Source organism: Diabrotica virgifera, chromosome 9 (genome assembly GCF_917563875.1).
Source record: "Diabrotica virgifera virgifera chromosome 9, PGI_DIABVI_V3a".
NCBI lineage: Eukaryota > Metazoa > Arthropoda > Insecta > Coleoptera > Chrysomelidae > Diabrotica > Diabrotica virgifera.
Window position 1 is genome coordinate 209,573,118 of NC_065451.1, and position 14,320 is coordinate 209,587,437.

At 32.5% G+C, this 14,320-nt stretch overlaps 1 protein-coding gene across 1 annotated transcript in view; it reads left to right on the forward strand.

Moving 5' to 3' along the window:
* The first annotated feature begins 2,041 nt into the window (after positions 1–2,041).
* LOC114327633 (RNA-binding protein 39) overlaps positions 2,042–14,320 on the forward strand; it is a 31,827-nt gene continuing 19,548 nt past the window's right edge. The window contains exons 1-2 of the mRNA XM_028276302.2: positions 2,042–2,207; positions 2,270–2,327. Of these exons, the coding sequence (XP_028132103.1) occupies positions 2,274–2,327 (54 nt within the window). The 5' untranslated portion in view covers positions 2,042–2,207; positions 2,270–2,273. The remainder of the gene's footprint in view (positions 2,208–2,269; positions 2,328–14,320) is intronic.

Sequence of the window (14,320 nt, forward strand, 5' to 3'; positions counted from 1 at the left end):
AGGGGCTAAATTATGGAATAAATTCATTTCTTTAAAACGGACGATTTTGGAGCAAAATCCCGAAAGAGGTCGATTTTTATTTTTAAATTACAATTTTTTGGCATATATTTCATACTAGTGACGTCATCCATCTGAGCGTGATGACGTAATCGATAATTTTGTTAATGGGAATAGGGGTCGTGTGGTAGGTCATTTGAAAGGGCGTTTAATTCTCTATTCAGTAATATAAACATTAATATCATTAGGTATTTATACAGGGTTGCCAAAAAAAATTTTGAATTAAATTAATTGGCGCAAAAAGAAGAATGTATGTAATTTATTTAACTCAAAATACATTGTACTGCTGTCAGAAAATAGAAAAAAAGGTTTATTTCACAAATAAACATTTCTTTTCGCTTAAATTAAATCACAAACAGCCTCCCTCCTACCTATTGGCAGTTTGAACTTTTAATTTAAGCTAAAAGCAATGTTTATTTGCAAAATAAACATTTTTTTCTATTTTCTGACAGCAATAGAATGTATTTTGAGTTAAATAAATTACATGCATTCTTCTTCTTGCGTCAATTAATTTAATTCAAAATTTTTTTTGGCCTCCCTGTATAAATAATGATATTAATGTTTATAATACTGAATAGAGCATTGAACGCCTTTGTAAATGAGCTACAACACGAACCCATATTCCTATTTAAAAAAATAATTACGTCATCACGCTCGGATGGATGACGTCACTAGTTTGAAATATATGCCAAGAAATTTAATTTAAAAATAAAAATCGACCTGTTTTGGGATTTTTCTCTAAAATCGTCCATTTTAGAGAAAATGAATTTATTCCATAATTTAGCCCCTCTCTGTATATCAGGAGACCGGCGACAATCTAACCAATAGTTTAACAATAATTAAAATGTTAATTAAAAATTTCGGTCGAAATAATAACCAGAAAGATTATGATACACCAGAATAACTATGATTTTCATATAAAAAAGCACTATACCTATTCAACGTACCTTACAGGATTGAAATTGGACCATTTGAGCGGTCTCAGGAATGTTATAAAGAAACAATTTTTTGGCTTATAAACAAATAGAACCCCTCAGAAAATATTAGATTAAATTAAATTAAGTTAACGCTGTTGAAAAGAGCACGGCTTCTGTGTCCTTTTCGAAGAAAAACAAATTGAATTGCAAGGAGTGATTCCAGGTATAACCGGTCAAATTTGACCGGCATTTGCGACAGAGTTATAAACAACAGGATTTTAATCTTTGAACCATTAGATACCTTTTAATTCCGGTCCTCTTTGTACATACAAATTTTCATATCTTCAAGACACTCATAACAAAAAAGATTTATGTCACTGTCACCAAATTATTTAATGATTGATAAATAATTACTTCCCTCAAATTTTAGTTGAAAATTAAAGATTTTGTTTGGAAAACCCGAATTTTCCGAAGAAAATTTCCGTCGAAGGAAATTGGAATAAATTATCAATGTGCAGAATTAAATTACTGTCAATTTTTATGTGAGTGTTTTGGTTTAAAGTTAAAATTTTCGGAGTTATAGAGCAATAATAAAAAAAAAAGATTTCGGAGTGCTAATTTGTTTATAAACAAAATAGCACACTTTCTGTGGACTTTGCACAGCTATATTACTAATATAGGAAATCTTAAGATTTGATTTCAGCATGTCCAGCAATAAAATAGCTGGTAATTAATTTTCCTTGTTTTTTACTAATTTTCCCAGATTATTACCTCACATCTTTCATTGAGTTGATGATTCATGTTGTGGACATTCTCAATTATTATATTTCTAATTTAATACTATTCTATCTAATTCCTCAAAACAAGCAAATTTCAATTAAACCCAGCTATATTATAATACCTTTTGATTTAGTTTTCCTTGCAAGAAATAAACAAAACACATCTAAACTAAACCTAACCTCGCTTTTGGCCATTCATTCATCTCCGTGTCAAATAATTTCGACAGTCGCCATATTGAAAGCGACTTGTTTTTGGTCGAAATTTGATTTAGAATCAGGGCCCTGTAAACGACGTGACGTAACGACATCCGACATAATTAATTAACGCCGCCATATTGTAAAATTACTATTGATCCTGATTAGAAAGTTTATTTCCATTTTTTTTTGGCGTGGTCTGTTTTGTCTAGCTACAAGATAATATAAATCTACAATTCCTTATTGATTCATCGATCAGGTAAGAACTCATTTATTTTGGCTAGATTGAGTTTAGAAGTGCAATTTTTCGTTTATTTGTAGCAAAATGGCTGAAGATCTTGACGTCGAAGCTATGTTGGAAGCTCCCTACAAGAAAGATGTAAGTAATTTTTCGTTAAAACCTATTTCTGATTGTCTCAATTTTGTTTGTATTTATTTATTTAACAAAGTACTGCAAATGGAAGGCATAAAACTTTAGAATGTAAGACGGAAGTAAAGATTAGAGATAAGCATTTGGAAACGTTTTTGAATCGTTTTGTATTAGTAGAAAGAAATCTCCAAGAAATTGCTTAAATATACATTGCCTAGTATCAAACTAGGGTCACCCAATTATTTGAGTGTATTTTAGAAATTACTCTTCTTTTTTGACCTATTTTAGGTTGTAACAGTTTACTAAGGGGGGCCTAAAGAAAATAACGTTTTTGTCCTTCAAACCTTATTGAAAATGAACAATTTTCCTTTGATATGCTTAATATTGAAAAGAGAACATTTTAAGATCTTCCTAGCCAGTATTCCCTCCTCTGACAGTGATAACAGCTTGCCAACGATGACGCATACTTAGGATCAGATTTTGGCTTACATTCTGCGACAGATTGTTCACTTGCTGCATCAATGTGACAAGGCTCTCTTGAATTTCTGAGGGCCAACACATCACTCTGAAAATGCCTCTTTAATCCCATCCCAAACATGTTCTATGGCAGTGGTTCCCAACCTTTTATGTCTGGCGACCCACCTTCTGATGTTTTTTCCTATTCGTGACCCATCCCTCATCCATAATGATATTTATGTGCGTTATTCAGCAACCCACCTGAAATCAGCCAGCGACCCACTAGTGGGTCGCGACCCACCGGTTGGGAAACGCTGTTCTATGGGATTAATACCTGGACTACAAGCAGGCCAAACAAATCATGAGGTTCAATACTCATCAACATACTCAGTAACTATGTATTACAATGCAAAAATTTTGCTTAAGAATGACCATAAACAGTAAAACATGGTCTTCTAGAATCTACAGTCCCTGCTCAATTTATTAGACTCACCTTAGAAAAAGCAGTTTTTTTAAATTCAAACACCTAAAAAGTTTCTTCAAAGTGATACGGAACTGCTAATTGTGTTAAAGAATAATTACTTAATAATTGTGATACATAATTTAAGTTAAAAATGGTAAAATTTTTTTTGAATTGTGAAAACTTGACAGATGGTACCTAATAGAATGTGCTAAAAATGCACAAAGGCTCGACTTTTTTCAACTTTAGTTTTTTAGTTAAATTAGTGATTGGTGTTCAGTTTTCGTAAAATTTGCAGTGGTGAGTGTTAATATTGTTCTATATTAATGTTTATTTTAATTTGTTTAATTTATTTTAAGATATTAATACAAATATGTTAATTTTTAAAAGACGAATATCTCAGATTGAAATTTTTTCCATATGAGTGATTGTACAAATCTGTCTGTATAATTTTATTGATTTGTTTCAGTTACATGTGTACATTTTATATTTTATTTTTCTAACTGTTGAATATCTTGCCTGGTGATTTTTCAAGCCTTTGCTTTTCTTATTTTTACTTTTTATATTTTAATGAATGATTGTACCTCATTTTTTATTGTATTTATTGTATTTTTACTGTTAATGGGGTTTTCCCGTGGGTAAATAAATAAATAAAATAACTTCAAAAAGCCAATCTCTTCTGTTACTGCTCTATTAGAAAATACCACATGTATCAAAGAGAAATAGCAAATAAATATGGCATATCTTTATCGTCAGTTCGAAGGTTGGGCTAAAAAATTAAAGAGGCATATCCTGTTACATCGGTTTGGAGGGGTCGGTATGGCAGAAATATTTCATTCACCCCCAGAGGGCAACGAATTTTAAAGAATTTGGCTGTAAAACACAGAAGAGTCACCCATAGCGATATAACCAATAAATTGGAAGAATCAAGATTGTTCAGTATCGGAGTCCACTGTACGCCGAAATTTGTAAAGTATGGGATTCAAATGTCATAGGCCAGTTGAGGAACCAAAACCATCACCACAAATGTCAAAGAAACGCTTAGTTTTGGCCAATTTGCACAAAAATTGTATGACAATAGAGTCTTTATGCAAATTAGCCCAGACTAAGCGTTTTTTGAGCATTTGTGGTGATAGTTGGTTATTTTCTTGGTTCCTCAACTGGCCTATGAGATTTGAATCCCATACTGTACAAATTGCGGCGTACAGTGGACTCCGATACTGAACACTCTGATTCTTCCAATTTATTCCGTATATGGCGATGGGTGACTCTTCTGTGTTTTACAGCCAAATTCTTTAAAATTCTTTGTCCTCTGGGGGTGACTGAAATCTTTCTACCGTACCAACCCCTCCAAACCGATGTAACAGGATGTCTCTCTTTAAGTTTTTGACTCAACCTTTGAACTGACGATAAAGATATGCCACATTTTTTTGCTATTTCTCTCTCATACATGTAGTATTTTCTAAAAGAGCAGTAACAGAAGAGAGCAGAAAAGATTTGCTCAACAAAAAGACCTTTACAATCACCCATATGAAAAAATTCCAAACAAAGACATTCGTCTTTTAGAAATTAACATATTTTTATTAATATGTTAAAATAAATTAAACAAATTGAAAACTAACATTAATAAAGACTAATATTAACACTTACTACTGCAAATTTTACGAAAATTTGAATATCAACCACTAATTTAATTAAAAAACTAAAGTTAAAAAAGTTTGCACTCTTTTAGCCCATTCTATTGCCATCTGCCAAGTTTTCACAATTCAATCAAAAAATCTCACCATCTTTAACTTAATTATGTAGCACGATTATCAAGTAATTGTTAATTAACCCATTCAGCAGTACCGTATGACTTTTAACATACTTTTAAGGGATTTTAAAGAAAAAAAAACTGATATTTATAGGGTGAGTCTAATAAATTGAGCAGGGACTGTATGTCAGGTTTCAGTGCTCAGTCAATGTCCCATTCTCCATAAAGAATATCTCCATACGAGCATCAAATGATATTCCTCTCCATGCTATTACTAGTCTTCCACCAAATGGAAGTAGCTTGGCAACACATGTTTAAGCATATCTCTCATAGGATGCCACACACTTACATGTTTGTCGGAGCCTCTAAGACAGAATCTCTGTTCATCAGAAACCAATACATGACTCCAATCCTGTATGGCCCAAGCCAAGTGTTCTTGTTTAAAATTTATCGGGCAATTCAGTGTTCACAGAAAAGTGGCGGTCCAGTGGAGAGAACTCAGGTTCGAGAAGATACACTAGCTGGATGAAATCGCCTCCTAACTGCCCATCCACTTACGTTTGCATTTCTCATTTCTTGCTGATGATTTGTAAGAGAAACTACCATGACTGTTTGGTTTCTCAAAGCACCATGCCTTGTTTTTAAACCAGGAGGAGTAAAAAGACAGATTCACAACCAAGAAAGCCACTAAAAAAATCACCAAATACATGTTCTTTTTCTGTTGTTCAAGTCAAGTTGCCACTGGGAGATACTCATTGCACACTGGGAGATATTTAGAGACATTTCTTGGTGCTACTATAGAATGCAGTCCACCCTCGCGTTTATAAAAGCATAAATAACAAAAATTCATATTTTAATTTTACAAATAATCCTTTGTTATACCTATCTCTATTTACTATATTAGTTGGGAATAAGCCAATTTTGTGGCTTATTCCCAATTAAAATAATAAATTGATATGACAAAGCATTACTTTGTAAAATTAAAATAATAATTCTTCTGATTTATGCGCTTTATTCACTTAGTAAAGATATAGTGCAAACCCTTCTGAGAAAAGACTAAAACGAATATGGCATTGTTTAGCCACACAGGTAGGTATACAGTGCCAGCCAAAAAAATCTTTACAAAGTGAATAAAGTGCATGAATCAGAAGCATTATTATTTTGAATTTACAAATGAATACTTTGTCATATGAATTTATTACTTTAGTTGGGAATATGCCACAAAATTGACTTATTTAGCACACTATAATAGGGACAGACCTTATACTATAGTAGCACAGAAAAACTACCATTACTGTCCGGTTTCTCAAAGCACTAGAAACGACAAATTCTCTAGCTCTAGCTGTTGTAATTCTGTCTCAATCTGGACCAGGTCTTCATGTAAGCAGACCAGTCTCTTCGTACTGTTGCCATACTCATTGCACCAACATTTCTCGCAGTTTTGCAGTGATGGTGGCCATCTTCTTACACTGTCACAACAGAACTTATGCTCATTGTAATACACTAACAGTAACAACACTACAAAAAATATTTACAATTGATGTTAAAACCACAGAAACAAAACATATTTATGCTGATAATGGTTTTTAGGAATTAGAAGTAAGGGACCCTTTTTATTCCAAAAGCTTATTGAAACAGCAACAATAACTTTTTTCAAGTAATTCATTAGTAAACTATGTTACAATCGAAAATAGCTCAAAAAGAATAATAATTTCTAAGATAACTTCAAATTATGGGCCTACCCTGATTTTATGCTAGTCAGTGTATTTGCTTTAACCCGTTCTCTACTAAGGGGGTATTTAGGTTTAGTCCGCATATACCACAGCTTTTGAAATTGCCATTATGTGCAATGCGATCCCAGCTCACGGGCGGGACTCTAGTCTATGGGATAAATTGATGTGGCTCATATACGAGTTACTTGGTAGTGAACGTAACATTTTTTTGGTTTTTATCACGTTAAGTGCCATGCTGGTCCCTAGGGACTGATATAAGAAGTACCTCATACGCCATGGAGGTTCCTAGGGACCATTGAGTATTGACGAAATTGTTACTTGGCCCGGGGGCATTTTTTCAATATTTTGTCTAGCACTTAACGTGTTAATAGTTAAAGAATTAAGCCTTTTCGTTGGTTTAATGTCGCCCATTTGCAATACTTTCTCTTTTTCGATCGTATGTACAATTCTTCTACATCACATGCTAATTTTATATTTTAGAGTTGTGAGATTTTTTCGGGGTAACGGCTCCTTCAAAATACAGGTACAGAACCACCTTAGTAATAAGTTTACTATTATATTTATCCTTAAATTAGGGCTTTCCTTTATATTCCAAAGATTATTACTAAATTTAATTAAGTTATTCCTCAAAAAACATTACGACAGTTTTTGAATACCTCAGCTCATAGTTACTTTCTCGTCATAGGGCTGCTGAAATGGACATCCCCCTAGGCAAGGTCACTACCCCAGACCAATCAACCAATTGGTCTCGACTCAAATTAATCACGAGATGGGAGTAAAATGGAATGTAAATAATTAAAGTACTTGATATTTTACAAGAGAGGACGACTTGACTTTTGTACTTTTCACTAAATATTACATTTTTTGGTTGGCGTTATTTTTTTACAATTGTTTAAAAACATACTTAATTATATATACAGTTGTAAAAAACGTAACTGTTTTGTTGATTAAAAAATAGGTTAAAAATGAATTCAAATTAAAGTACAATATGATGCAATGTTTCATAGATTAATAACATAACAATAGATATAATATCTTTTGTGTGTTTTTTTGAAAGGCAGTTAACATTGGGTCCAAGGTCTGATCTGATTTTGTGTAGCTTGAACTGACATAAATCTAAATTATGTGTCAAATATGGTTATTAGAATTATGAAAATCAGGCACAGCATTAAGGGCTGTATAACTCTAGGTAGGGCTTTTTCAAGGACAGACCCTAGAGAGATTTCTGTGGGATCATTGAAAGTGAACCAACCAAAAGGGACTGGCTAACCTCTGAACTTGATTCTCACAAGATCAAACAGGGCTATTGAAACTTTTCGACCATATAAAACTGCAGGAATGGATGGCATATTTCTAAGAGGGACTGGAAATAATTATGGGTCCCCTGATTGCAATATTTAGAACTAGTCATGATCTGGGTTACATTCCCAAAGCTTGGAGAAAGGTAAGGGTGGTATTTATTCTCAAACCACGAAAAACAGATGACACTATGCCATTCCAAGTAATGGAGGCAGGAATTCACTGGTCAACTGAGGCTGAACCAAAAGACTACCAATAAGAAAACTGTTGGCCTTCGTTGAGGCCACAAAACTTATTAAGAATTGAATCGGTCATTTTGAAAAGGGGTCATCTCCACTCTTTTGACATTTACACTTTTCGTTGAATTTATATTTAATACACATAGAAACGTCTATTCCACATGAAAACTGGTCAACTTTCAATGTTATTACCATAAGCACAGCATACCCCGCAAATCAGTTCAGTTTGAAAAGGGGTCAGCTCCTAGAGATACCCATTTGAGATGACCCGTTTTCAAAAAGAACATCATCTCTTCATTTTGAAAACAGGTCATCTCTATTTAAAAAAATTGAGGTCTCTAGGTCTTTTAAAATTTAAAAACATTTTTAAAATATTCATCAGCTTGTATTTAGCCGTTTAATGTGTGTAATAAACAATATTCACATTTTAATGACTATTTTTTTCTTTTCATACCTGTTCATTTTGAAAAAGGGTCATCTCTTTTTAAAAAAATTGCAGATTCTAGGTCTTTTCAAACCTAAAAAAATATTTTTAAATTATTCATCAGCTTGTATGGTGAATATTAAACCCAAAAAAATACTTAATATAATTATTTTCCTAATAGTCTTAAAGATAAAAAGTTTTTGACCTCTACTGTAAAATTTAAAAAAGTGGAGATGACCTCTTTTTAAAATGACTGATTCAATTTAAGGAACAAAAAAAAAAGGATTATGGTACAAAGTTTTTATGATCAAATGCCAGAAACTAATGAGTCTTGCTAGATTTAAGAAGAAGAACAAGGCTGTTTCCCATATTTAAGCATATAAGTGTTATAATGTAGTCTCTTCAGTAAATTTTTGATTATTTGTTGTCAATAACAAGCAAAACATCTTCCGAATTAATTGCATGAAAATATACATAAATTTTGCAATATTTTTGATTAAAGTTTGTCATGTATGCTGATTATTATTTGACTATTAATTTGTTAAAATATCTTTGTATATTGAGAAAATGGCAATTATTTTGGCAATTTGCTTTAATGATATTGGCAAAGTTCATAAATTCAACATTATATTGTATTACACTTATCAAAGAAAGGAAGTAACAGTTAACATTTTATGTACATATAAACATATATGATCTATTTATTAAAAAATAACATTCTTCCTTTTAATCTGTGTTAGCCAACTAATTTTGCTATTTTTAGTGGAAAGTATGAGAGCTAGATGTTATTTTTGAAAGGGTTTTGGTTACATAATTTGATCTGTATTTAAAATCATCTAAAATATATAGTATCTTTTCAAAAAAAAATACTGAAACAATTGAGTTTTTTTCTAATTAACAAATTATTTGGCATTTAAAGAAGAATAAAGGTAAGAGAAACTAATCTTGAGTCACTGTATTCTTGAAATGATAAAGTAACGAAAATAAGACTAATGCTACATGCCAGAAGATGAGAGACAACTGCATATTAGAACATGTGCACAAAAACGAAAGATATGCAATACAGTACAAACTGTAGGCAATCAAATTAAATAGTTGTGTGTGTGTTTGATGATTACTGGCTTCGTAGTCAATGTCTATTTACCATCTTGCCTTTATGTGGTTATTTTGTAGAACTACAGAAATCGGGAAAAGAGTAATCGATAAAAGGATATGTGCAGAAAGAGAGAAAAACCTCTAACATCTGTTTGGATTTATTCAAGCAGTGAACAGTAGATGTATTTTTCAGTATTCAGTATATTTCAGTCCATACAACACACAATGTGATGGACACAGGTCAATATTAGCCAATGATTGCTACGTTTGTTGTTAATGATGAAAGTAGTGAGGAAAATATAGGTAAATAATAGTTTTTGAACAAATTTATTATTATAAATCAAACACAATTTTAGTTTAAAATAATAATATCATACAAAGTATACTTAATTTAAAGTAAAATTGTGGCTTATTCAAAATAAAAATTATTAAACTGCATTAAGATGCCACAAGAAGACCTTCAGAACAATAGTTTTTGAAGTATTTTTTCAAAATAAGTCAAATATGCATTTAACCAAACAGTAGGAAATGTTTTTCTTATTGTATTGAATTTGATTCAATTTAATTTTTTTTTAGCTTTTCATGTTAACAAAATTAATGTACCTACCACTGATATTAAAAAAATATAACTTTGTAGAAAGTAGAATTGAAGAATCTGTATTAAAGATCTAGACATAATAAAAATATACAGGATTTTATTTTTATTTATTTTTGTATACTTAACATGTACATCAGCACCAGAACTTACTGAATTCAAATGTATAGTAAATAGTAGTAAAAAGAGTCAAGTTATCTTCTTCACTAGAACAACATTCTTCTATTTCCTAGTCTCAATATGTGTTTAATACATTCGCTGCCTATCGAAGAGCATGGAACTCGGCTAGGAGCCATTTTGTTAAAAATCTAGACATATCACTCACTGGCACTTGAACAGCACCTGGCCGAAGTAACCATATCACTTGCTGGAGCGTGATCAGCAGCGAATGGGTTGAAGCAGTTGATTCCTGTTGAATGTGGTGCAAAAGCATTGTTTTAAAGTGTCATGTCTTGTTTTCAAGTCAACCATATTTTTGTGTAATATAGAGGTTTTCTTACGTGTTTGGTCTCTAGATAGATAGATAGATAGATAAATTTATTGATCTTTTTGTATCATTTACATGACATAAGACAAGTCACAAACATGGTATACCTATAGTACAATAAGTAGGTTATTAAAAAATACTACGCTAAAATTATCTTATTAAAAACATTAATGGTAACAAACATTTAGTAGAGAACAAGGTTACGAGACTGATAAAATATTGTTAAAAGTATAAAAATATCGGAATCAGTTGCTAGAAATTTCCATTCAGCTGATCTGAAAAGTTTCCCCTTGGTTGAGGTTGAGGATGTTCCAGGAACCGTTGACCTTGCCTGCAGTTGAATCAACTAAAATATACGTTTTTCGGCCAGAAATTTTTTTCGTAAACTTTTTCTTGTAGAGAGGGATCGACTCCTATCATGAAGGCTTGGTTATTGGATCGGACAAAGTATGTTGGAAGTTTCTTTACATAAGTATTTTGTTCGCCTGATTGTTTCGTAATATAGGCCTTTATATTCAATTCAATTCAGTTTATTGATGTCAATATACAAAGTATTTACATAAGTCAAAGTCTGTTAAAATGCAACATTGAAATACATTGGCAAGCTAACACTTAGTAAGTAAAATCTAGAAAATTTTATCACCTAGTCTAAATACTTAACACAAAGTTAGAATATTAGCATAAAAACACAAGAGCACACAGAACATTTAAGAGAGCTGTAGGACTATCACAACAGGGTAGCCCCGAGATATTCCTCCTGAGAATAGTAAGCACCCACCAAAAGAAGTTCTTTGATTTTTATTTTGTATGTATCTAAGGGCAGTTCTCGAATTATTAGGGGTAATTTATTAAAGAAGTGTATAGCCAGACATGATGGGCCATCTCTGCACCTCTCCAACCTACGAAACTTTGGGGCAAGGTTCCCTCTAAAGCGTGTGTTAATATTATGAATCTGTTCATGAGTCTGGAATTTATGCATATTGCATTTTACATATATAAGATTATCATATATATATATATATATATATACTGGCAAGGTAATGTTAATATTTTCCAATCTATAAAAACTTGTCTGCAATCGGCTCTATATGGCAAGCCTGCGACAATGCGAATGGCCCTTCTCTGCAGTCTGAATACATCCTTCGCTCCTGCACTATGGCCCCATGCGAGAATAGCATAGGAGATATGTGAGTGACACAAAGAAAAATATGCCTGCTTTAGTATGGAAGCGGAAACACAGGATGAAAGTCCACGAAGCAAAAATGTATTTGATGATAGCTTTGCCACCAAAGAGGTGGTATGAGCATCCCATATCAGACCAGGGTCCAGCAAAACACCAAGAAATTTAGCACAGGATGCATTGTCCAGTTCATCAGGAATATTTCTAGTTGAAAAAAGTAAGGACTGTGTTTTGGTTGTATTGAGAAACAGCCTATTAGAATGGAACCATTGTTCTGCCTCCGACACTGAACCCGACGAACTTCCCACTGCTGTTACCAAATCCTTACTGCATGTCTTCTGTTACAGTATCAGGGACTCGTGACAAGGAAAGCCAGATTTTCTTCTCAGTTTTATCTATACCCTGGAAATTTTCATCCCCATCTCCACTGCCTATATTATGGTTACGGGTTTTCCTAGTTTTCCTTTTTACTAAGGTAAAACCTTCTGCTTCCGACGGGTGATGATTAGCTTCATTTATTTTTGATGTTGAAGGTTTCATTCCTGCCAGATTGTCATTGGTTAAGTTGATTACTTCATTTAATTTTTGTTCACTTTGTACTCTCATGATTTCAGCTGCTACCTGGTTAACCTTTATTATTGGATCGCCCTGTAAATTAGGAGTTCCCATATGTGTTGGTGATGACAAATTGCCTTGATGTTTATTTTTGTTGATTTGGTTTTTTGTTACAGATAAGGTTTTTGTATCACTTACCTTATCTATTGGAAGCAAGTTTTTTGGTTGGTTGCTATTTTGATATGGTCTTGGTAGATTTTTATTAAATGATGAAATTTTATTTTCTAATGAGTAAAAGGATTACCTGGCATTTATCGGATATTATAGTGTCTTTGCCTGTTATTATTTGTTTCAAGAGTTTGATTTCTTCTCTAAGGTAGGAGTCTTCATTTATGTCAATCTCAGCAACTTGTTGAGATGGTTCATGTTTACAGTCTGTTTTTTTTAGTTCACTAGCTTGTTTTAAACATGCTGGGTGGAATATTTCACTGCACTTTATGCATGTCACTTTACTTTTAACTTTTTTGGAGCAATGTTTACATGTATAATTTACATTTTCATTGGGAGCAGGTGAAGTGTCAACTGCTTCACCCGCCATCTTGGTCTACTGTTCATATTTGTACCTTCGGTTAATGAGTTAATCTGTTTGTTCTTGCCATGGTTTCCACTTCCATTAATTTTGCTGGTGTATTTGGTTATAGCAAAATATAAATGTCTTTTAACCAAGTTTTGTCTCTTCTCAAAGCTTTCATTTGATACTTCAAATCACCAGCATACATTTTCAAGTTGACTACCTTGTCCAATATATTATAACAATACTGTAGCCATAGAGGTCCATAGATTCAATAGTCTTGACGAATTTCTTCCACTTTTTGACATCAAACGTGCTTCTTCCCTTGCTCTCTTATTTGCAAAACTCTTGTTTGTTCCTTTCTTTTGGCATTCATGAAACATGTCCCAATCATCCAATTTTGTATGCCCTGATTTCCTGTGATATTTTGGGTCCCCTATAAATCTGGATTAGCTCCTGGTTCATTCTTCTGTCTCATTCCCTGTCAGCCTCTTTTATACTACCATAAAGTTTTCTCAAGGTTTTCCTCTCCTTCCCAGATCTCTTTAGAAGATTCTCACCTCAGAAAAAAAAGTATTTCTCTCACTCTACCTCAACCTTTTTTTTCTTCTCTCTGATTCATTTTCGAAGTTTTACATTCATACATAATTGATCTCACTATTGTTTTAAAGTTCAAATCTTGGCTGCCCTGGAAAATTTTTTGTCTTTATTAGTGTGTTTAATGATCCTACTGCTTGCCACCTTTCAATATCTATTTCTCTCTCTTCATCTCCTTTATTTGTAAGTCCAAGGTACTCAAATTTATACTTTCTAATTCATCTCTAGAGTGATCCATTTATTTTCTTCTGCTTTTTTCCTCTCATTTACATATACTTGGTTTTTTCTTGATTTATAGTCAGGCCATATTTTCTAGTTTCTTCTTCAAATTTTGTGAACATTTTGCAAAGCTATATTTTTAAGTGTGTCAGAAATCTAAGTCATCTGTTAAACCTATTCACTGTTGTCTTTTGTTCAGAATCGTGCTACTTGTCTATCTTATTTATATTTTGAATGATTCTTTAACAATATAATTTGTCTAATTTATAGGTACACTCACGGACAAAAATATTGCATATTTTGAAATTAACGTGAGAAATAAAATTTTTTGTGCTGCCC